The sequence below is a fragment of the Lissotriton vulgaris genome, chromosome 8 (assembly GCF_964263255.1).
Source record: "Lissotriton vulgaris chromosome 8, aLisVul1.2, whole genome shotgun sequence".
Classification (NCBI taxonomy): domain Eukaryota; kingdom Metazoa; phylum Chordata; class Amphibia; order Caudata; family Salamandridae; genus Lissotriton; species Lissotriton vulgaris.
Genome location: NC_141696.1, coordinates 1,506,538,949 through 1,506,563,414, shown reverse-complemented (window position 1 = coordinate 1,506,563,414; position 24,466 = coordinate 1,506,538,949). Strand labels below are relative to the sequence as shown.

General features: G+C 46.7%; 1 protein-coding gene across 1 annotated transcript in view; it reads left to right on the top strand.

Annotated features, from left to right (window-relative positions):
• Window positions 1-24,466, top strand: part of LOC147699012 (importin subunit alpha-5) — a 270,809-nt gene that overhangs the window by 140,252 nt on the left and 106,091 nt on the right. The window contains exon 6 of the mRNA XM_086935614.1: window positions 9,956-10,087. Within this exon, the coding sequence (XP_086791740.1) occupies window positions 9,956-10,087 (132 nt within the window). The remainder of the gene's footprint in view (window positions 1-9,955; window positions 10,088-24,466) is intronic.

Below are 24,466 nucleotides of genomic sequence, written 5' to 3'. Positions count from 1 at the left end.
GAGTTGCTATTGTAGGATCAGGGGATTGCAAAGCCGACAAAGACTCGACGATTTTGAACAATTCCCTAGTGGAGCTGAGGGTGGCAGTCAGTTTGAAGAAATGTTCTTTCTTTTCCGCAAGCACCGCAGTTTTATATTCTTTAAGTAAGAATTTGTTTGTTCTTTTCATCTGGATCGAGATTAGATCTCCAGAGCCTCTCTTGTCTCCTACATCCCTGCCTTAGTGACCTGAGGGTGTCCGATTACCAAGGCGCCGACTGGCGTTTTCTGGCGGAGTAATGCTGCTTGACCGGGGCCAGTTTGTCCACTGCCTTTAGAATGGAATTATGCAGGTCAAGAGCTGCGCTGTCAGTATCCCTTACTAATGATGAACGGTAACTGGACAAAAGGGGAGCTAATTAATCACTATTTATCCCTCTAAAATTCCTTTTTAATTCCCACTTGCTGGGGTCTGCTAGGAGAGTGGCATGGTTTGGGGGTGTGTAGTCCAGGGGGATGGCCATGTGATGTGACCAAGACAGAGGAAGGGGAGTCCCGATCTCTACCCTAGGGTCGTTGGTAAAGACCCCGTCCAAAGTATGTCCAGCTGTGTGAGTGGAACCCTCTACTCTTTGTGTTAGACCGCAGGAGGCTAGTGAGTCCAACAGAAGGACGGTATCTGAGGAATTATCCATCTCCAAATGGAAATTAAAATCTCCAAGAATGGTAAAGTTGGGTCTATCAATATAGGGTTCCAGTACCTTAAGTAGGTTTTGACAGAAGGATGGCCTCGGGCCAGGAGGCCTGTAAATGAGGATCCCAGCGAAGCAGATTGTAGGGGAAGGTTTGAGAGCAAAGTATAGGGCCGGAAAGGAGTCACGTGGTGAGGAAAGATGCTCGGTTTGACAACTTATAGAAGTTCTATGTAAAATACCCAGCCCGCCCCCCTCTCCCCCGTTTCGCCCCTCTATATTCATTCTTGCTAACGAGTACCCCTCCGGGATAGAATTCAGGAGCTCTGGCCCAGTATGCTCTGCAGCCCAGGTCTCCGTAATGAATGCCCAGGCAGGTTTTTTATCGGAAATAAAATCCCTTAAGGCAAAGTTGTTCTTAATTAGGGATCTGGTATTCATAAGAAACCCAGTCTCTCTAATTGGCCGGGGGGACTTGTGAATTCCTGGTCTAGAGTGCCTATTGTGGGAGATATGGAGGGAGGAGCTCTCCTCTCTCCCCGTGCATTGGCACTTGAGGGCATCCGGTAAATCCTCAGGTGGGAACGTGTGGTGACAGGATTTGAGTGAGGGTTTATAGGATAGCAATGTTCGTAGGGAGTATAGGTGGCTATCAGGAGCATGCGGACCTATATGAGCGGCCTGCCCGGCCCCCAGCGCTTCCTCCGCGCTGACGGGCGCAGACGAGCTAGACTCTGGCGCGACTCCGGCGCAGGTCTGGCGCATCCGCTGCTCTCGTCCACTACGCGGAACCGTGCCCGTCCCCTTTTATACTGAGCACTGGACTGCTGAAAGCGCTTCCCCCCCCCCTATCCAAGATGGCTGCTCCTAAAACGATCCCCGGGACCGGCCGACTCAGCACCTAACTTGGCTGAGAGCTGGCCCAAGGTGCGGGAATGGCGGGGAAACTGTCAATGCGCTCCTTATTCGAGGCAAAGTGCAATTAGGTAAGATGATTAAAAATTTTAAAAGATTGTGGCACAGCAAGGAGAGGGTACAGAAAATCACACAATACAGTCATCAAGCAACCTCCCGGCTTTCCGCCTCAGGAGGGAAGAAACACACACACAGCAAGGCAGAACCTAGCCAAGAGTGCCCCTTTTATACTGAGCGCTGGACTGCTGAAAGCGCTTCCTCCTTATCCAAGATGGCCGCTCCTAAAACGATCCCCAGGACCAGCCGACTCAGCACCTAACTCTGCTGAGAGCTGGCCCAAGGTGCGGGAATGGCGGGGAAACCATGTCAATGCGCTCCTTATTCGAGGCAAAGTGCAATTAGGTAAGATGATTATTAAAATTTTTAAAAGATCGTGGCACAGCATGGAGAGGGTACAGAAAATCACATAATACAGTCACCAAGCAACCTCCCGGCTTTCCGCCTCAGGAGGAAAGAAACACACATACAGCAAGGTTCATCCCTTTTGAGTATCCTAGTTTTATGGCACCAGTGTTGGTTTTTATCATGGCTCTGCATTTCTGGTGCGGAAAAGCTGTGTATAAGAACTGACGTCAGCGCGCGGGGGCGGCGTTTAAGTACAGACGCGGAGCCGCAGACAACTCCTACCGACGCGCAGGGGTACTGCTACGCAAAACTTTCCGGATTCAGACTGACGCCTGGGGATATTCTAAGGTAAGGAATCTAACACTTAACTACTGTTTCTAACAGATCTATCGTTACCGAAGGTAAGTAACTTGTGCGTTCAGTATTATCTAGTTAAGCCACTGTAAGCCCCTGGGGACCCACTGGACTCTGTGCACACTATACCTTACTTTGGTATAGCATATACAGAACCAGCTTCCTACAGTTAGCAAAAAGAAATACTCTAAATTAATATAAAAAGAAGTGGCTGAATTATATCATGGGCTGTGTTCAGCCTTGCATCCACTTGCACTGCCAGCTTTACAGAAGCTGTTAAGGGGAGATTGATAACTGCTTGTTCCTGCCTAAGATCATGTTTATAAATAATCTAGAGGATTTATTTTTGGGTGATTCTTGATGGAAAATAGCCCAACCACTATACTTCTATGACTTCAAACACAATATACTATTGTGTTCCTCATTTTGGTGCCATTAGCCTCTCTGTGATGACAGCCAATCCAATCTAATCCTTACACATGGCTGTCCTACTAATATTCCTTTTTGATTTCTCTTTGAAGCACCTGTTAAGTTAGAAAATGGGCGACACTGGCTAAACAAGTTGAATCCTGTGTTTCCTGGAGGTCTTGATAATTTACAAACCAGCAAGCGAAATTACATCGATCCATCACTGGGCAGGTAAAGTACCAGACGTCTTCTTTTTCTGCCTCTTCCCTAGAATGGGAGACCGAAATCTGTCTCAAACAGACTTAATAACTCAATCGTTCAAACTCAACCATTCTGCCCTAGATTAGGGTAAAGCAAAGCGTATAGAGCGCGTGGTTACTCCAACGGAATATCCCAGCGCTAGGACATCCCAGTCCTTAACAGCAGAACCATATCCACCAAAACCCCTAGTCCTAGCATAAAAGACCTATCTGGAAAAAAAGCAGAGATTAACACCACTAAGATGACTGAAAGAACCAAGTTTTAAGATTTTCTCTGAAACATAATTTCCGAAGGTTGCATCCTCCGCTCCAAAGGCTGTTTATTCCATGCTTTAGCTGATAGAAAGCTAAAGGACCTACCTCCCAAACGTGCCTTTTGGATTTTTGGCACTACCAACTTAGCAGTTCCTGCGGACCTAAGATTCCGAGTAGGTCTGTAAGGGGTAAGTAAGGGGCGCAGGTACCTAGGCTCGCTCTCATTGAGAATCCTATGGCAGAAATATAGAGCCTTAAAAGTAACTCTGGCTTGCACTGGTATCTGGCTCCCTCACGTTCGCTCCCTGGGTGTTCAATATAATCCAACTGCATTTTGAACTTTGTGTAGTATATTCAGATTGCTTTTTGTGATCCCTAAATTGAGGAAGTTGCAGTAATGTTTTTGGTGTCTAGAGGTAGAATATCAAGGATTTTTCGTAGCATTCTAGCAGGGCCAGAGTTGTTCTTTGTTTCAGACTTAATTAAGTTTGCCAGATACTCGTTTGGAACGGTCAGTCACAGAGCAGGGATTCGGCTTACTTTTTCTCGTTTCTCTTCCTTTCTCCATCCAGTCCACATCCCAATGTTGTGTGTACCCAGAGTATGGTGGGTTTTTGTTCAGCAGCGTTATGCAGTATGGAAAGCCTTCTTCAGTGTTAGAATATTTGTACCTATCTTCGCCTTTAATTGCTGGATGCATTGTACTGCTGAAGAAAATTTGGCTTCATAGGCTGTTTTTTCTTCTAAAAAGTGGAAAATGAAAATAAGTTTGGCTGTATGGCTGCAATGTGTGATGCCCATTTCATTTACCTGAATTTCTTATCTATTACATGTTTTTTCTTAAATGTTAAACAAAAAAACATTTTGCCTTTACATAGGCATAGTTTTTGTCCCATGTAGAGTACATTTGTTCTAGCTATCACGAGTGTTCCAGACTCCTTGGCCTTGCCTTGATGGTATTTAATGTTTAACGAGATATCCGTGATGGGCAGTTGTTACTTTCATCTAACAGTATCTTTTTCTATCATGGCAGAAATTTCTTTACTGCAAGCACTATTCAAGAAGTGCCAGACTTTGGGCATTGTAGAATACATCAATATCTCCAAAACTCCGACCACTCTCCACCCAGTCCCTATGCAAACTGTGTTCAGTGTTTGTATTCAAATACATTTTGAAAAAAACTGATTTTGCATCCAGTACAGAGAAACCTTTCTACCTGTCTGCTCTGAAGGATATTCCTCTTTAATATGGAAATAGCTTAGAAATCAAAACATCAGCCCTTCATATTTCTTTCATTTGGTCTTTGCAGTCTTCCCCTTTCACTATCCATATGGCATCCGGAACCCCTTATCTGGCATCTTGTTAGCGTCATCTACTTTGTAAAGTACATCAGTATGAGCATTCTTCTTTCTTTTTTTTTTTTTTTTTTTTTTAAATTTTTGAAAACCTTTATTGGTGCATCCAAAGAAGTACAAATAGTGGCCTACAACCCTCAGGCCGACCACAGACACTATTAAGCACATGGCGCATACAATACCGTGACGCAATAGCGCAGCAGGATCAAATAGCAAGCATTTATCAGTTACACTGTAGGTCACGTGAATTGCGCCGCAGGAGTAATGAAGGTTAATTTTAAAGTTTCGTAGCAACTAGTAATGACCAACTATTCCGTTTCAATAAAGATAAATTATAGGCGAAAGAAAAAACAGGGTCCATGTAGACGTGAAATAGCAATAGCGACAGAGGCATACGCAGCCCAGCTACTCAGATGGGAAACCCCTACAGGCGGCATGGCGGCCAGGATGTACGCATCAAGGATATTAGACCTAAGGCCCCAACAGTGATCTACTGCCATCCGCCCAACAGTAACATCGACACGAATCCCAGATAGAAAAAGAGAGTTAAATTAAAAAGAAAAAACAAGGCACCATAGGAACAAAAAGAAACAAAAACCCCGCCCTCAACCCCCACCCTACACGCATGCGAAGGCTACGGCCTACCCCCCCCCCCCCAGCAGCGCGTCTGTCGCCCCATAAACCCGAAATATAGAGTAGAGAGTAAGATAAGAAGGAAAGAAAAAGTATAATATCACATGAGAAATAGGGAGCAAGAAAAGAGAAATCTAATCTAAAACTCCCACGAAATAACTAACCCCGGAGGAGGGCCACAATTTCTGAGTCCCGGACTCCACCACCCGCGCAGGACCTACACCACATCCACTATGTCAGAGCGAATACAAAAGTAGTAGCCACTAATGGGGAGGGATATCCAGTGAGGGCCCCTGCGGAGAACCAGATAGCGTCCCAACCCGAGTCCCTCCTAGCCGATCAGAAACAAGTTAAGACCACCAACAATAACAGTCATCCCCGGACTCCCAGCCCCCCAGTACTATCACCCCTTTAGGAAGAATCAAAAAGTTTTAGATACATCAAGTACAACCCGGAGCGAAAATGAGCATGCCAAGCAATAGCAATTGCAATCAAAGTCACCAGTCAATCGGCCGGAAACAAGTCAAGGCACATCATCAGCCCTGGCCTGAGCGCTGAAATCCCTCCAGGCGCGTCCGCCGCCGTGTGCTCCCCTCAGGCCAGACAAAGGAGCAAGATGGCTGCTCCAAACAAAGAAGACGAAGAGAAGGAGGAAACGGGCATACACAGTCACCAGTAAGTTCAGTGCCCAGAATGACGGACGCTCCCTCCACAGCAGGCTGGCACATCGTCCACAATTGCGGAGAAGTAAACACGGAGGCAGAGGCAGCAAGGGGGGTCAGCACATGGGAGAACGATGAGTGAGGCCACAGTGACGACTCCGCAGTCGAAGTACCAGGCGTCGAGACGAGGGGAGACTGTGCAACTGTATCTTCAGCGGGAGAGGAGCACCCAACATTGTAGCCAGTAGCATTCCGCATCGTTTCACTCTCACGCTGCATCATTGTATCCGGGTTAGGAGTAGTCAGCGGTGGCAGAAAGCATGGCGGTCGCGGGCTCACCAGACACGGCACGACACTCTCAGTCTTCCGCTCCAGTTCTCCGGGCTGTCGGCAGCATGTCGCCCGCAGATCGGCGAGGGCAGAGAGGATATCGCCAATAGTCGGGTCCCTGTGCGGCTTTGGCTGTTCCAATGTACATGGCAGCTCCGTCAGACCATCCCCCAGCCCGTGAGCAGGCAGGGCATAGCGTAACGGAGGCAGGGGAGCAGCCACCAGTTCTCCCAGCAGGGGTGGCGACATGGCTGCTCCGGCAGTAAGCAAATGATGGAGAGAAGGGGGTCCCGTCGTCGATGAGGTCAGGGCGGGAGGGAGCCACCGGAGACGCGGCTCACCGACGCGGAACTAAGTAGAACGAGAGCCCCTTCGGCCACTAGTAGTGCGGGTAACCGTGGCAGAGAAGGTGCCCCAAGATGGACTCCGTCCTGGTAGCAAACAGCGCGTCAGGGGGAGCGCCGTGTGAGGGGCGCCCGTCTCGGCAAAAGTCAAGTCGATCCAGGAGGTAGTTTTACCACAGTGCCGGGGGGCAGTATTATCCACCACCACGATCGGCTGCACCTCCGTCCCGGTCGGCACCCACCCAGCCCGTCCCAGCAAACAATGCTCAGCCACGTCCAGCGGCGGCGAGCGGCTCTGGGTCTCGGGTCAGCATAGGAGATCGGCGAACGGTGCGAGTTCACCGTCGAAACAGACGATAAGGGGCTCAAAGAAGCGCCAGTGACCTCAGGGCATATTTGTTTCAGTTTGGATGTGGTGTAGGCAGGATCGCGGACAGGATATCTTTGCAGGATCGGACGACCGGCGGAGCCGAGAGCTCACACGTCCGTCCCGGTCGCCATCTTTTTTTTTTTTTAATTCTCTTTTAAGCACCCCAATTATCAGGGCAAATGCTTAACACTCATCGTCCTGAATAAAAATAGAAATATGGGCCACCTTGATAAGTGGCGTTCATTCTCGATTGATACAAGACTGAATTGGACTGATATTTATGAACAATAACTGCGCGGTGCGCTTCGCATAAATTGGTGGAACTTTTCTGACCCCTGTGGGGCCGCACCTCTTGAAACAGCGGGTACAGTGGTTGTGCACACAATATTTCTTTACCACATTGGACTTCAAATCAAGGGGTGATAAGGAGGGAGGTGCGATTTTAGTTTTGCCTCGCTGTTTCTTGTTTTGCATGTTACATGCTTGAATCTTCCCTGTCGTCATGGTGGGAGTCCCACGGTAACAGTTGTAATAGTGATAAAGCATAAGCATTGACTCCATTGTCAAATAAATTGTATTTTTTATATTGTTTACCTTGTTATAAAACATCCAAACTTCAGCCAATCAGCTGTGACCCTGGAGAACTCATCCCCTGCAGGGTCACCATACCTCCGATTTTGAGCAAGAGTGTAAACTAACTAAAATAGAGGTAGCAAAAGGTGAGCCTTACAGGTGAGGGTCGCATGTGAATCTATAAAAGATAGCCATACTTGAAAGCTCTGCGTTTAGGATCGCCCCTAGAAAAACCAGCAACCTGGAGGGGACAAGAGATAATTTTTCCTCTTTGAGGCGGAGACCAATAGACTAAAACAGTTGCCGGCAGGCTTGCATGGATTTCTTGGCTGCTTGGAAGGATGGAGCTTTGAGTAACCAATTGTCCAATTGGGGAAATACCTGGTGATCGGAACATCATAGAAAATCTGCCACCGGGGCAATGCACTTTTTGAAGACTCTGGATGCTGACTGTGGAAATATGCATCTAGCAGCGCGAGGGAGTATAGATAGTCTCCCACATCCATGAGAAGCAAAATCTCCTGGAGAGAAAGCATCCTGAATTGTATGAACTTGTTCAAGAACCTGATTTCCAGTATTTGCCTCCATTTCCCAGTTTTCCTCTGGAAGAGGGAGTAGAATCCCAGATTGCACTGATTGAGTGGTTCCTCTTCTATTGCATGCTTGGAAACGAGCGATCATATTTATTTTCTAAGAATTGGAAGATGACTATGAGATGTCTTCCGTGGCAGAAAATTTGGAGGCTGCTGAACAAATTCCAGGGTGTGACCATGCTCAAAAATGTCAAACACCCATTTGTCAGAAGTTATGGACTACCACTGATGACAGTGGAAACTTCCAATATCTGCAGGTGGTGAATCAGCAACTGGTGGGGTAGGAGATGGTAGCAATGGGGTAACCTAATCATCCCATTCATCAGGATCTGAAATTAGCTCACCCTCCTTCATTTGCGGATCATCACTGTCTTGCAGATCATCTGGAATGGAAATAGCCAGTAGTATTAGTTTCTCTTTAAGATATCTTGGAGTACTCTGAGGAGCAGGGCTAGTGGCAGGAACCTAGGGGGTTGTTAAGCATATGTGGCATCCAGGAAGTGTTTATTACAGTCCTTGATCATGAGACGTAAGCCTGTAACTAGGGATATATGGACACTAATGGAGGGTTTAAGCAGTTGATGGTGTTCTTTCTCCTGCTCCTCATAAAGATAATGCCATGCGCGGAGGGGAGGAAGGATCTCTTTCAGTGAATGAGTAGTAAGTAAACTGATGGATTACCGTCTCCTTCATCATTCTCCTCCTCTGATTCTTGTCATTTCACTTTCAATTGGGAAGGATGACACCTAAAAATCCAGGGGGCAAAGGATACATTTTTGAAAAACCCTGAAGCGCTGGCTTAGATAGTGGCATAAAAATATTTTTTCTTTCCGTCGATGGGGCCATTGACTATGCCGTCAATATGGCTGATGGTAACGCCAATGATGTGGCATGAGGAGTCTTCAACGGAGCAGCCATGAATGGAGCCGCTAATAGTGAGGTGCTTAACGAGCTAATCTTTGTCGTCTGGTAAGGTCTTGTCTCCGCTGAATTCAGGGTCACATCTTTGCTTGACGATGCTGTCGCCTTCGAGGTGGTAGATGTTGCCAACAAGACTGTTGGCGCTGCGCCTGAAATCGAAGTCTTCGTAGTAGACGCCACCGTCTTAGACAACGTGCAGTCTACGGGCTGTCTGGTCAGTGAGGATGGCTCCTTGAAGGGGATGTGAGAAGCAGACAGATGCGCTGAGCCAGACCTGTGAAGATACTGTGAAATACTATTGTTTTTCAATTGAGTCAGTGCTAGTAGTAGTGTGACTCACTGGTTAGAGGCGGCAGACCCGAGAGCAGAGGACGGCCCGGGACCAGGGTTCGATTCCCGGCGCGGCAGGTTTCTGGACCAGGGTCAGCGGACTCGATAATTCTCTCGCCTCAGTGCCCACTCTGATCAGTGATCACACTCGGCAACTCTGGGCATTAGCTTGCCTCATCTTCACTAACGGCCCCACCAGACCGCCGGGGATGCCTGGTCTCACCCTGGAGATACCCATTAAGGGACCATCTCTCAGGGAAGCCAGGAAGGGTTTCGCAGCGGTCGAAGCGCCTTGGGACCCTATGGGTAAGTAGTGCGCTATATAAATGCCTATACATTTAAATTTACATACATTTACAATACTTTAACACTACTATTACTACTGTTACCGTGTGACTCCTACCATGACGATGGGGTAGATTCAAGCATGTGAATCTATAAAAGATATCAATACTGGAGAACCACAGTGTACAGGTATGTAACTTTTTTGTTATCCAGCTGATATTTTTATCTCGTTTTGACCAGATTTTTTGGTTATGAACTCTGTTGTAAATACATGATTCATTTGTGTTTCAGTTCGAATCTGCCTGGGTACTGACCAATATTGCATCAGGAAATTCTCTGCAGACCCGCATCGTTATTCAATCAGGGGCTGTACCAGTTTTCATCGAGCTGCTCAGCTCAGAGTTTGAGGATGTCCAAGAACAGGTATAGCAGTGGTGAAGGAAAAATGTGTTTACTGTCCTCTATGTCATAATGAAAAACGATAGATTGATTGTTAGGAACAGAGGTTTTATTTATTTTCACTTTCTCCTGAGAATTTTACAATAGCTTACAATGTAGAAGTTTTTCTTCAAGGGACAACTTTGTGATGCTAAGCTTTTTATTACAGGCTGTGCAACTGCTAAAACCTGTGTGTATTAACCAAATGCAGCATAAATATTTGTGCTAGGGAGTAAGGTCAAATGCACACTGCAAAGGAGAGCCCATTGCAGAATTGAGCACTTTGAATATCCATGAATTACATATGATGATAAATAAATTACAAAACAAATACTGTGCGTTGTTTCATGCACCTCTGAAGTGTATTTTGTTAAGACTTTTAGTTAATCATGCTTTGATTCTTATCCTATCACCTGACTGAGCAACTATCTAGGAGTGATGTGTGTTTCTCATAAGTAAAGAAGGCACAGGTATATAATAGATGTACTAGATATGTGCCCCCGTTGAACCAAATAGTTTCAAATTTGTCAAACCTAAAAAGAAATGATGCTTCAATACACAGAATCATCTGAATAAATTAAAGCTTCGACCTGGTCACATCTCGAAACAGCGAATCACAGGAAAGTATCACTTTAATTTTGTAGTCCATTCATTCTGTCCTCTGTTCTTTTTATCCTTCCTTTAAGGGAGGGAAAATTAATGAGACCTTTCTTTATTGGGGTGGGAGGTCTGATGTTACGGCTAGACAATATGTTCAGCGGGGTCTGTCTTGACAAAGGGATCCAGTTTGCTTTCTAGATTGAATAAGTTATTGGACCACAGGTTACTGTGATTTCTTAGAGGACATTTTTATTCAGTGTCTAGAGATTTGTTTTTCTCCAGTGGGGCGGCAACATAGCAAACATGTAGTTGGCTTGGTTAGATCAGTGGTTCCCAAACTTTTTAGAACCATGACCCACTTTCTAGAATGATAAATGTTCGTTAACTTCCTTCCTTTCAATGGACATGAGGGGTGATTTTTGCATGTAACTAAAGCGTTGTTTGGTAGAGCACTGTCATTTACAGGCAGTACATTTTCCATTAACAAATAATTCACTAACTTTGCACTGACATAGTTTTACTGATAAAACCATGTTCGAGGCATGTGGGCTGCTGAATTCATATCTGTGCATAGATCGCCGCCTAGTGTTGGGTCCGGATGATTGTACATTGTTGTCCTGGAAGAGTCTTCGAAGTATCACGAGATAGGTGGCTCCTCCTCTGGACTACAGTGCGCATGGGCATCCTCTCCATCCTCAGATTGTTTTTTTCCGCCATTGGGTTCGGATGTACTTTCGTTACTCGGAGTTCGGAAATAGATTTATAACTTTCTAAAGGCCAAAATGCCTTCGGGCGTCGGTATTGTATCTTCGATCTGTACCAACAACTTATTCCTGTTCTTTCTACTCAGGCCGTCTAATCGGGCCGCATGGCCTTCTCGACACCAGGGCCAATCGTCGATGGAACGAAGTCCTTTAAAGCGATGCCCCAACTGTAACTCTAAATACCCACACATTGATAAACACCCAGTCTGTAATAAGTGTTTATCTCCTGAACACAACGAAGCCGACTGCTTAGCTTGTGCTCAATTTCGGTCAAAAAATACTCTTTGGGTTCGACGTGCGGCGAGGCAGACGATGCAGAGGTCAGCGCCTGAGCCAGAGAACATCTTTGAAGACGACGAAGAGGTCGTCGAGCCTGAAGACTCTGATCAGCAGTCGGAGCAGGGGTCTGAACACGACTCCAACTACTACGTCTATGACGAGGAAGACATGATCGAGGTAGGGGACGACGAACCAGGCATAGTAGCCGTCGAGGACGACTCCAGCGAGGACACTGGGCCGACCGTGAGTAAGGAGCCCAATATATTCGCAGGTTCAGATCTAGAGGCTCAGGTCGAGGCATCGCCGGAAGGCCTTAGCCAAGATAAAAACGCCAATTCTATAGCCCCGTGGTTAAGCCTGGATAAGAATATAATACAAGAGCCATCAGTGCGACATTACCAAACTTTGGAAAAATCAAAACCGAAAGTGATAGCAACCAAACAGAAACCGAAATTGATCGACATCCCATTCTTCGGACCGAAAATAGCGGATCTGTCTAAGCCGACCAAACAAAAACAGGTCGTCGACCCGTCAAGGTCGCATGCAAAGGTTGTCTAGGCCAGAGCCACTACTCCTATGTCCGCGATTAAGCTGAAGGTCGACGCCTAGCAACACAAAGAAGGGACTCGAACGGACAACGGTTGTCGATCCCAAACTACGAGTCGAACAACCGAAGCAAGTGCTCACAAGAACACTTAAGCCAAAATCAAGACTCGAGCCGAAGGGCTCCGTCGAACCGAGGGAACAAAACATCGCTCCGAAGCAGCAAGCTCCGAAGTCGACACCGGGCCAAAGGATGGTTATCGACCAACCAAAAACAGTCGGATCGATTACCACGGCTCCAAAAAAGATCATAGTCTACTAAAACGGTCCAACAACCAAAGTCTCTCGGACCGATAACATTCGGACTTCCTCCGCACGTCAAGCCGAGGATGGTCGAACAAGATAGCGGATTCAAAACGACCCAGCCAAAATTGGGGGAAAGAGCTACAGTACCTGAAAAACAGGATCCGTCAGCTGAAGAACAGTCCAAACTGGATGTTGACCCCGATACTTGGAAGGTTACCCTATTAAAAATAAAAATCAGGCCTGAAACTAACGTTGAGTCCTACAAAATACCTCTAAAGAGGAAAAGAGACACCTCAACATCTCCAGTTCTCTTTGAAACTATCACACCATATGTGCAGGAGACTTGAATGTACTCGCCCACACGCACAGATGACTATGGGGAGTATGAGGACAATGACCAGAATAATTATCCGACGGATAATGACCAGGACACACAAACTCATCCATGGACTGACCCTGTAGATCCTGGAGACTCTCAGACAATTCCTGACAATACTGCATACCCTGTTAAAACATTGCCTACAGAGGACACAGCTGCCTTCAACGCACTAATAGAAAGGGCAGCATATAATCACCATGTGGAGATGCATGCAGATCCCATCGATGAAGACTTCCTCTTTGACACTTTCAGCACCTCTGAGAAAAACGTCAAACATTGCCAATGCTAAAAGGGGTGCTTAAACATGCAGGGGATATATTTAAAGACACAACCAGGGCGTGTGTCATTAACCCTAGGATAGAGAGAAAATACAGGCCAGCCCGGTTGACCCTACATACATTAAGGGACAACTGCCTTTGGACTCTTTAGTCGTCTCCAATGCACGTAAACGTGCTAATTCTCAAACCTCTGGCGAAGCTCCACCTCCAGACAAAGAGTCAAAAATTCTGGAGGCCTCAGGCAAAAGGGTGGCTGCTCAAGCAGCTAACATATGGAGAATTGCTAACACGCAAGCCCTGTTTGCCAGATATGACAGGGCGCACTATGACACACTGGAGCAAATCTTCCAACATCTACCAGACCTTTATAAGGAAAAGGCAGAATTCCTGATACAAGAGGGAAAGCTGATATCTAACGCATCCATCAAATGTGCCTTAGATGCAGCAGACACAGCAGCCAGGGCTATCCACACCAGTACCAAATCCTGCGCACTCCAAAGCAAAATAACCAGTAGAATACTGTTAAGTAAAGTTCAAAAGAAACAAATGTCCAAAGTTGGTTCCAGGAGTTGATGTATATCTCCTTTTATTGGGTCATCACGTCAAATGGTAATTTTACAGCCAGCCGACACGTGTTTCGTTATAGTTCTGAAACAATCACAGATTCTATAACTCTTCAGGGCTCAATCGCTGGATCTTTATCAGCAATATAGAGGCGGTTCCTTTCGTCGCTCTGGCAACAGAGGAGCTTTTAGAGGAGCCTCAACACAGCAAACCTCTTACAATAAAGGCAACACGCAAAACACCTACAACAAGAACAGTAGAGGTGGATACCGTGGCAATAACACCAAGGGTAGAGGACGAGGAAATAACCGCTCCAGATCCTCCAACACCAAACAGTGACTTCTTGTCACTGCCCCCAGACCATTTAACACCGGTCGGGGGAAGACTACAGCAGTTCCTGCCAGTCTGGAAAAGCATAACTACAGACAGGTGGGTGAGGCAAATTATACAGCATGGCTATTGCCTAGAGTTAATCTCCACACCGCCCAACATAACCCCAAGACAACGTCCTATGTCCGCATAACACCTACACTTATTGCAGCAGGAAGTCATCAGCATGCTACAAAAGGGGGCCATAGAACTAGTACCCTTAGAACACCAAGGTACAGGGGTGTACTCTCTACTTTCTAATCCCCAAAAAGGACGGGTCTCTCAGACCAATTTTAGACCTGCGGCCCCTAAACCAATACATCTTATCAGAGCATTTCCACATGATCACTCTGCAGCAGGTGTTGCCACTGTTGCGTCAAGGAGACTTCCTCGCAACATTGGACTTCAAAGACGCATATTTCCATATACCTATACACCCGGCACACAGGAAATATCTCAGGTTTACAATTCTAAACCAGCACCACCAATTCAAGGTCCTCCCTTTTGGGGTGACAACAGCCCCAAGGGTGTTCACCAAGTGCCTAGCGACAGTAGCTGCACACCTCAGAAGACAGCATATACATGTCTATCCATATCTGGACGACTGGCTAATACAAGCACCGTCAGCCCAGCAATGTGCCAGCCACATGTCTCGCACTATTCACCTCCTGCACAGTCTAGGTTTTTCGCTGAACTACAACAAATCCCATCTCCAGCCTGCCCACGTGCAGCAGTATCTGGGAGCAACAATAGACACTCTGGCAGCAAAAGCACAACCAAATCCTGCCAGGATAAACAGCATCCAAACGCTCATCCAGAAGTTCATGTCACAACACTCACTCCCAGCCCGAGTGTTTATGCAACTAATAGGCATGATTGCCTCGTGCATCTTCATAGTCCCTCATGCAAGACTTCACATGCGTCCGCTGCAGGAGTGCCTAGCACGGCAGTGGAACCAGGCTCAGAATCAATTAAATGACCTAGTGCTGGTGACCAGTCGTGCATACAACTCTTTGCATTGGTGGAAACCACAAAACCTTTGCAAGGGGCGACTGTTCCAGGAGCCTGTACCACAAATTGTGCTAACAACGGACGCATCCCTGATAGGTTGGGGAGCCCATGTTCTCCACCACACAGTACAGGGCATATGGACCACGCAGCAGAAGAAACTGCACATCAACCTGCTAGAGCTGATGACAATTGTTATGGCAATCAAAGCTTTCAAAGTACATCTCTGCAACAAAACCGTGTTGATCCGGACGGACAACATGACTGCGATGTACTACCTACAGAAACTGGGAGGAACACACTCTCCACAGCTGTCGCATCTGGCACAAAGAGTGTGGAAGTGGGCCATCCATAGAAACATTTCTCTCATGGCGGAACACCTCCCAGGCAAGGACAATCAGATGGCGGATCTGCTCAGCAGATACAGCCAGCAAGTGTACAAGTGGGAGATTAACCCCTCAGTGCTTCAACCATACTTCCAACAATGGGGACAGCCAGAAATAGACCTGTTCGCCACAAAAGAAAGCGCAAAATGCCGGTCCTTCGCCGCAAGGTTCCCACACCCGCAGTCTCAGGGCAATGTGATATGGATGAACTGGTCAGGCAAATTTGCATACGCTTTTCCACCAGCACCGTTGATACCGCTGGTGGCACGCAAATTGCGCCAGCATTCCATGACGCTAATCCTAGTTGCTCCAACATGGGCAAGGCAACCGTGGTACACCACGTTCCTAGAACTTTCCGTGGTGCCCCATCAAAGACTAAGTCTTAACACCCAGCCTCTTAACGCAGATCCATGGAGACATTCAGCACCCAGATCCGCAGCAGCTGAACCTTGCAATCTGGCTCCTGAGGTCCTAGAGTTCGGCTACCTCCACTTACCTCCTGACTGCATGAACATTATCAGGGAAGCAAGAAAGCCTACAACAAGAGCTTGCTATGCGTCAAAGTGGAAACGGTTTGTCATTTATTGTAACAACAACGACATAAACCCACTAGACGCGTCCATTCAAAATATCATATGCTATCTTTTGCACTTACACCGCTGCAATCTAGCCTATACGTCCATACGGATACACTTAGCAGCCATAGCCGCTTACCTTCAAAACAGGCAGCACCTTTCATTGTTCAGAGTGCCTGCAATTAAGGCATTCATGGAGGACCTCAAACGAATGATTTCCCCCAAGACACCCACCTTCACCTGTCTGGAACCTAAACGTTGTTTTAACCAGACTGATGGGACCTCCTTTGGAGCCATTACACTCCTGTGAGATACAATTTTTAACATGGAAGGTGGCTTTTCTCGTAGCCATTACTTCGCTTAGAAGAGTTAGCGAGCTGCAAGCCCTAACTATTCAAGAGGCATTCATTCAAATTCACGCAAATAGGGTCGTGCTTCGGACAAACCCTAAATTCATGCCCAAAGTGGTATCACACTTCCACATCAATCAAACAATAGAACTGCCAGTGTTCTTCCCAAATCCACAGTCAGTACCTGAAAGAGCCCTGCACACACTGGATGTTAAGAGAGCTCTCCTATATTGCATTGACAGGAAAAAAGATTTCAGGAAGACGAAACAGTAGTTCGTTGCCTTTTCACCACAGCACAAAGGTAACCCTATTTCAAAAAATGGTTTAGCTAGATGGATAGTTAAATGCATCCAAATATGTTACATTAAAGCTAAACGTACTTTAACAGTGCCCCCAAGAGCGCATTCCAAGTCTTGCTGGCTTCTTTAGCATCTTTTCGTAGCCTAAGGCCATTAAAGGGATTTAGTGATGCATTCTATCAGGCTCAAGTTTATTATTCTTTGTGTTCCACAGATAAAAGGTCTCCGGTCCTCCATCACAGGCCAGTGGGTACCTGGAATAATCTGACTCTCTCCTTGTCTTACCTTCCAAAATTTCATAAATCTCCAGTGCTTACTTTGGAGAATCTGATAAAGACTTCTAGCCGCAGATTCCTTACCTTAGAATAATCCCCAGACGTTCAGACTAGATCTGGAAATCTTTTGTGAGCCGTACCCCTGTGTGCCAATAGGTGGCATTGTTCAGCTCCACATGGCAGAGGTCGCCAGAAGTGACTTGTGATGCCCCATATAGGTGCCGTCCTATTGCGCTGACGCCGGTGCCAATCTGTAGAAGAGGTATCCCCAGTCCCTTTTTGACTGACCTTTTTTCAACCCATGTGTCGAAGATTTTTTTAGGTCTCGCCTTGGCAAAACCATGCGCTGCCTAGGCGATGACCTTTAGAAATTGGTCTGCTCTTTTCCACACACTCGTGCATGTGGCGGCATCCACCTTGCAGGAGCAAGCAGCGGCGCACGCAGGGGCCATGTGTTATCTAATTACCTTTGACTTTCGTGCTGCCACATGCACGAGTGTGTGGAAAAGAGCTGACCAATTTCTAAAGGACTAAGAAATGATTTGGCAAAGAGGCCTGCAAGTTCATGGGATATTTGTAATGCTTTCAGAGAGGACAGCCTGCCGGTATTTAGCACTAGATTGCAGATTGGTAGGTGAAGCGCTATCTGGCTTTATTTCTTCTAAAGACGCATAAATCAAAACTCATTCTAAGCACCGATTTTTGCTGCTGCCAAAATGTGCTCAACATAGAATGATAGCAAACAGTGAAAAGAGGGACATCGTTAAAAAGAAATAGCACTACAGCTTTGTGCGTCGTTCACAAACTTTTTTGAATCTCAGGCAAGAAAAAGGGTGGTGTGTGGTAAAAACTTACATGCTATTTTTGTCCCTCGATTTTGGGGCATTTTTTTTGATAGAGGGCAGCATAAAGTTGTGTTTATGGTACTGCAGTTTGTATTTGGTGGATATTTCTCAATTTTTTGATCACATCATGAGATGTATTGTTAGCTTAGTTTCTCTCTGAGATGTTACTTGCATCACACTGAATAAGTCCAAACAAGGCACCATGATTGTTGAATGTCTTTGAGAGATATCTGTTTGTGTTACAGTTCCGACAGATATGACAGAGGTATTAGATTGACATAATAATGAATTTTTCTTTGTAATGTCAGTACTAAAGCCCCCCCAAAATGTGGGAGTATTTCAGATTAAGAACTCACATACCTACAGACCTGTGCCTCGTTAATTGGTTCTGGTGGGCGATCAGCTTTAAGAGGGCAGCAAAGTGGCCGGGAGGTGTGTTGGGTGTGATGGCATTCCTTCCATTTTCTTTCCTTACATTCTGAAACTGTCTGAGCTTCGAGAAGCTGTTGGAGTAAACCCTTCTATTCACCAAGCATATTATTCAGACTCCGCCTGAAAGTCTGTCCTGCGTGAAGCACACTTCGCTCAGTCATTCACAGGCACACAACGTACACAATCTACATGTGTGTATTGTGTTCAATGCAAGCATACATTGCTCTGACGTAAAATGAGGGTTTATTTGTAAAGGTGGGCAATTCTGCAAGGGTACGGACAAGTCCAGTGCTGATTAGATTTACCCTCACACAAAAGTAACATTTGGGCAATCACAGGTATTCAGTCTCTAACCTCTGACACTTAGCACAACTACCTCGCACCAATAGGGATCTGGTGTAAAACTTCTGTAACGTGCAATGTATATGAAAACTATTTTTGGAGGAACAGCAGAAAGTAAAATAAATAAAATAATCAACAGTTTTGCTTTTATTCATAAATTATGTTCTATGACGATTTGTGGCTTTCTCCTATGTTACAAGAGATTACTCCTGAATATTCATAGCGGATTCCAGAGGAATGTTTATGAATAATTGTTCTTTAATTACATCCCATTTAACCCGAAGAAAGACAACTCTTCCAGTAGAAAAAGCTTTGAAGTTTGTGCCCCATAAGCCCTAATGCATGTGTAATTTACATGATGCATTCATTGCACAATGATTTGTTTGATTAGGAAAGCAGGTGTAAAGTACGAATGAAAGTTATGTCATCGACTGCATATAAGCAAATGCATATATAGTTTGAAATTAGGACATTATAAACATTTAAGACTAGGAGACAAGTGTAAATAACATACATGGGATATTACACACTCCAAAAGCCTTAAGTTCTTGGCATATGAGCTGCAGATCACACACTGTGCATAGATCGCCATCTGGTGTTGGGCCCGGGTGTTTGCACTTTGTTGTTGTCCTGAAAAGTCTTTGGAAGTCACAAGAAAGGTGACTCCTCCTTTGGATGATAGTGCGCATGGGCATCAGCTCCATCTTCAGATTGTTTTTTTCCTCCATCAGGCTTGGATGTGTTTGTCGTGCTCCAGCTCGGTATCGTTACCGATTCTACTTTCGATGCGCAATCCTTCACCCTTTCTACAGTATTGTTTTCGATCGCGATTTCCAGTCGTCACGCAACTCTTCACGTCGAAGTCCTCGATTCCGATCGTTGACGAGGGCCTTCGGGCCTACTTGGACCTTGACATCTGGCTCATGGAAAGGACTTAATTCAAAAAGTGTCCTCAATGTGGGTCGAAGTTTCCCCACACCGATCTGCAGGAGGTGTGTAACCTCTGCCTCTCCCTGGAGCACGAGGCCAGAGACTGTGCTTGTGCCTCTTTCCGCACCAAGAAGACCATTCGGTATCGTCGAGCTCAAAGAACAATGGCTCGCTCGTCAACATCCATTCCTGACAACATCTTCCAAGAGGGCGTTGATGTACCGGAACAGGAGCGGGTTGAACAACTTCACACCAGCGCCTCCGAAGTAGAGGACTCTGACGTCGAAGAACTCACTCCTGTACAGCGGGTCGTAAGTAAAGACTTCTACCCTCACCCCCTCCATACACCATCCAAAAAGGCTTCGGTCACACCTTCACCTTCGGGCCCAGGTGCACACCGAGAGACTGCTTCCCCTGCCCCGCCCCCGGGCTCGGCAACAAAGCCTATTAAGCCTTCAGGCAACTCAAGCTTGAGTCAGTCTGCCATCGGTTCCGGAACACGACCACCGGCACCTAAAAAGAAACCGCCCTCCACCTCTGTGCAGATCGCTGCCACATCTAATCACACTGCACCGAAATCTGCAAGCACGGACCCATCCACTCCGAAAAAACATTCGGAACTCAGCAAAAAGCCGCTCCCTAAGAGTTTCGATCCACACCCTTCAGAGCCGAAAAAAGCCTCGGAGTTGAAAAAACAACCGGTTCCATACACAGACATCTACTCTCTACAACATCACGGTTCCAAGCCAAAAGAACACAAGACTGTCCCGGAGTCTGTACCGCTTAAGCTTATCGAGCCAAAGAAGTCGGTGCCAAAAGAGCACCCACTATTAAAAGAGCTAGTTAGCTCACCCTAAGTTCAAAGACGAGACCATTGGACACACCTGCACTGGCTCCACCACCTAAAAAGAGGGACATTGCTACATATCCCCTCAGAATTCCTTTTCCTCCACCTCCCCCACCTCCTCCTTCACCTCCTCCACCACACCATCCTCCTACACCATCTCCCCCACCAGGTAATGATGATGACAGCTCTGATGAAGGGGAGGGTGCAGACAGGGTCGGATTGGGATCACAATTCGGCCCGGGCACTGACGAAAAAAGTGGCCCACATTCAAGAGGCGTGGCCCATATTTAAGGGGCGTGGCCCGCGCTCAAGGGGCGTGCCCTTTCATGAAACACCATTTGCACAGACAAGGAATGAAAGTGGGAGGATACTGTTCTCGCACAGGACACAGGGCAAAAGTGCCAATGGCCTACATGCTGAGCAACTAAAAAAAATAGCAAGGCCCCTTTCTGTCACAAAATTATTCCAGCCCTCCAGCACAGGAACACCTGAAAAGCAGCAAAGCCCCTGCTATTACTAACCTACTTAGCCCTCCCCAGACCTTCAGCTCAGGAGCACATGAACAGGTAAGGCCCTGCAATTAGTAAATTAATCAACCCTCCAGGCCTCGCGAAAATGTCCTGGCAGGGGAGCACAAAACACAGCTTTCTGGGTCATCCAAGGTAGCCAGGTAGCCAGGGGGGAGGCTGAGGTGAAGCTGGTGCATGGGAAGTGCCTTCCCAGTGTGTTCTGGCAGTTTGAGTGTTTACCATTTACTGTAGTATTACCCTTGTACCTGTGTATGGTACCCTTTTGTAACTTGCACACGTCACTTTTCTCTGGTATCACACTGTATGCTACCTCTCACTTTTGTTTGCTTTAGATGCTTGCACAAGTGCCACCTTTGCCTACGTAACGTTTGTTCTTGTGCTGGAGTGTCTGCCATTTATTGCAGTATTATACCTCTACTTGTACTTTGTACGCTTTTGTAACCTGCACACATATCACTTTTTCCTCCTGTAATGTACCGATTGCTACCTCATGTATTTTGGTTGCTCACTATTGTCACTTTTGATTCATGTAACTTAATGTTTGGTTTTGTAATTTGTCCACTTGTAATTTTTCTCCTCATGTATTATTGCTGTTCCTTGTGTGAAGCGCTCTGACACCTTTGGGTAAAGTCCGCGCTATATAAAATCGCATAAATAAATAAATAAAATAAAAAAATCCAAACATCACCTGGCCCGCACAGCAAGACCCATTCTTCCTCGTCCACTATGCCCTGAATGTGAAGGGCTGTGGGCGAGGTGTTAAGACTAACACCGTTTCTGGGCTGCATGGGCGCCAGGGGGCCGAGGTGCAAATGGCTCAAAGGCCTGAGAAACACCTGGCCCCCAGGGAGGCCGATTATTGCAAACAATCACCCCTCCCCAGCCCAGCCTCAGCTTGATTGCTTAGCAGGGCAGGGGTGAAGGAGAGGCCACAGCTGACAATCGCTGTCCGGCCGCACAGCGAGGCTGCTTTCATTTTCTCTGTCTGTCTCCGTGCACTCTGTGGGCCGTTTTTTTTCCTCCCATTTCCTAGTCCACTCTCTGTGGACTGGGACAGGGGAGAAAAAAACGGCCCACAGAGGGCACTGAGGCACCGGCCCTTCGGCCCATTCCCGAATGCCCGCCTTGTCAATCCGCCCCTGGGTGCAGATGGGGAGCCACTAGGAGACCTTAGTCCACCTGTTTCCCCTGATCCCCTGGACGATTATAGCCCACCAGACGTCCCTAATGTTCCACAGGAGGAAATATATCCCTCTAGACCTTCCCCTCCAGAGGACACAACAGGCTTCAATAAGCTACTTTACAGAGCTGCCCAATGCCATGGGGTTAACCTACACACACCCAGTGGAAGAGGATTTACTAATGGACACTTTCGATACCACACAAAGATCCACTTCTATTTTGCCTATGCTAAATGGGGTTATCAAGCATGCACCCAAAGTTTTTAAAGATCCTGTGAGAGCTAGAGTTGTTAACCCCAGGATCGAGAAAAAGTTCAAGGCTGCCCCTGCGGACCCAGCCTACATTAAAGGCCCTGTACCTTCAAGATTCACTAGTTGTCTCCAATGCTAGGAAAAGAGCTAACTCTCAAACATCAGGAGACGCTCCAGCCCCAGATAAGGAGTCCAAACTCTTAGACGCCTGGCAAAAAAACAGCGTCACAAGCGGCCAACATATGGCGTATCGCTAACACTCAAGCTCTGTTAGCTAGGTACGATAGGGCACTTTACGATGAACTAGAGACCCTATTGCAGCACCTACCAGACAAATATAAAAACAGAGCCAATGACCTTATCTAGAAGGGAAAAATCATCACTAACAGCTCCATTCATTGTGCTCCAGAGCCGTCAACACTAGTGTCCTTCTGCGTAGGCATGCTTGGCTATGCATCTCAGGGTTTAAACCTGAAGTATAAAGTTCCATTTTAAACCAACCATTTGATCAGGAACACTTATTCGGACCTAATGTAGATTCATTACTCTAAAAGATGGAAAACAGACACAGATACAGCTAAATCTATGGGAGCCTTGCAATCGCAAGCTCCCAGACGTTCTTTTTGTCGCTCCTTCTTCAAAGGCACCTCCAGAGGCTACTCCTCCGACAACCCCTCCACCTCTTATAAGGCTCCCACCCAGTCTACGTTCACCAGAGTTTACCAAGAGGTGGTTACAGAGGCAACAATAACCAAGGTAGAGGCAAGACAAGCATTCCCAGATCTGCCTCCACCCCTACCCAATGACTTCCCTCTGCTCCCCTTAGACCATTCCACTCCTGTCGGGGGGAGAATACAACAGTTCCTTCCTGTCTGGAACAACATCACAACAGACAGGTGGGTGAATCAAATTGTTCAAACAAGTTATTGTCTAGAACACACTTGTACCCCCCACCCTCCCCCATATACCACACAGGCAGCCCCCAATGTCACTAGAACATTTATCACTGCTAAAAAAGGGAGGGCATCTCCCTTATGCAATAGAACCAGTACCCCTGCATCAGTGAAACACAGGGGTTTACTCCCTGTACTTCCTCATTCCAAAAAAGGACGGCTCTCTGAGACCCATTCTAGACCTCAGACCTTAAAACCTGTACATACAATGAGACCATTTTCACATGGTCCTGCTTCAACAGGTCCTTCTTTACTCACACATGGCGATTTCCTTGCCACTCTAGATCTCAAGGACGCCTACTTTCATATTCCCATTCACACCTCTCACAGGAAATATCTCAGGTTTGTAGTATCAATTCAAGGTACTCACATTTGGAGTCGCCACAGCACCCAGGGTCTTCACCAAGTGTCTAGCAGTAGTTGCGGCTCATCTAAGAAGGCAGCATATTCATGTCTACCCCTACCTAGAGACTGGCTCATAAAAGCCAAGTCATACAACCAGTGCGTACAACACTCATGCCACAATCAAACTGCTTCACGACTTGGGGTTTACCATAAACTACCCAAAGTCTCACCTACAACCGTCCCACATACAACAATATCTCAGAGCTACAATAAATACCTCAAAAGCACTTGCAACTCCCAGCCCAGCCAGGATAGCAAGCATACAAAGCCTTGTCACCAAGTTTCAGCCGCAACACTCTCTTCCAGCTCAAGTGTTCATGCAACTAATAGGGATGATGGCCTCTTGCATGTTCATAGTACCTCATGCAAGACTCCAGATGCGTCCTTCAGGAATGCTTAGCATGTCAGTGGAACCATGCTCAAGGTCAGCTGACAGATCTGGTGTTGGACGGTCGCACACATCGCTCCCGGAGGTGGTGGAACACCAAAAACCTTTCCAAAGGGCAACCGTTCACCGAGCCAGTTCACAGATAGTGCTAACAGGAGGCGCATCGATCTCCGGCTGGGGAGCTCATCTGTTGCATCATACCATACAGGGCATGTGGACACCCCAACAAAAGTTGCTCCACATCAATCATCAAGAATTACTAGCCATATTCCTAGCATTAGAGT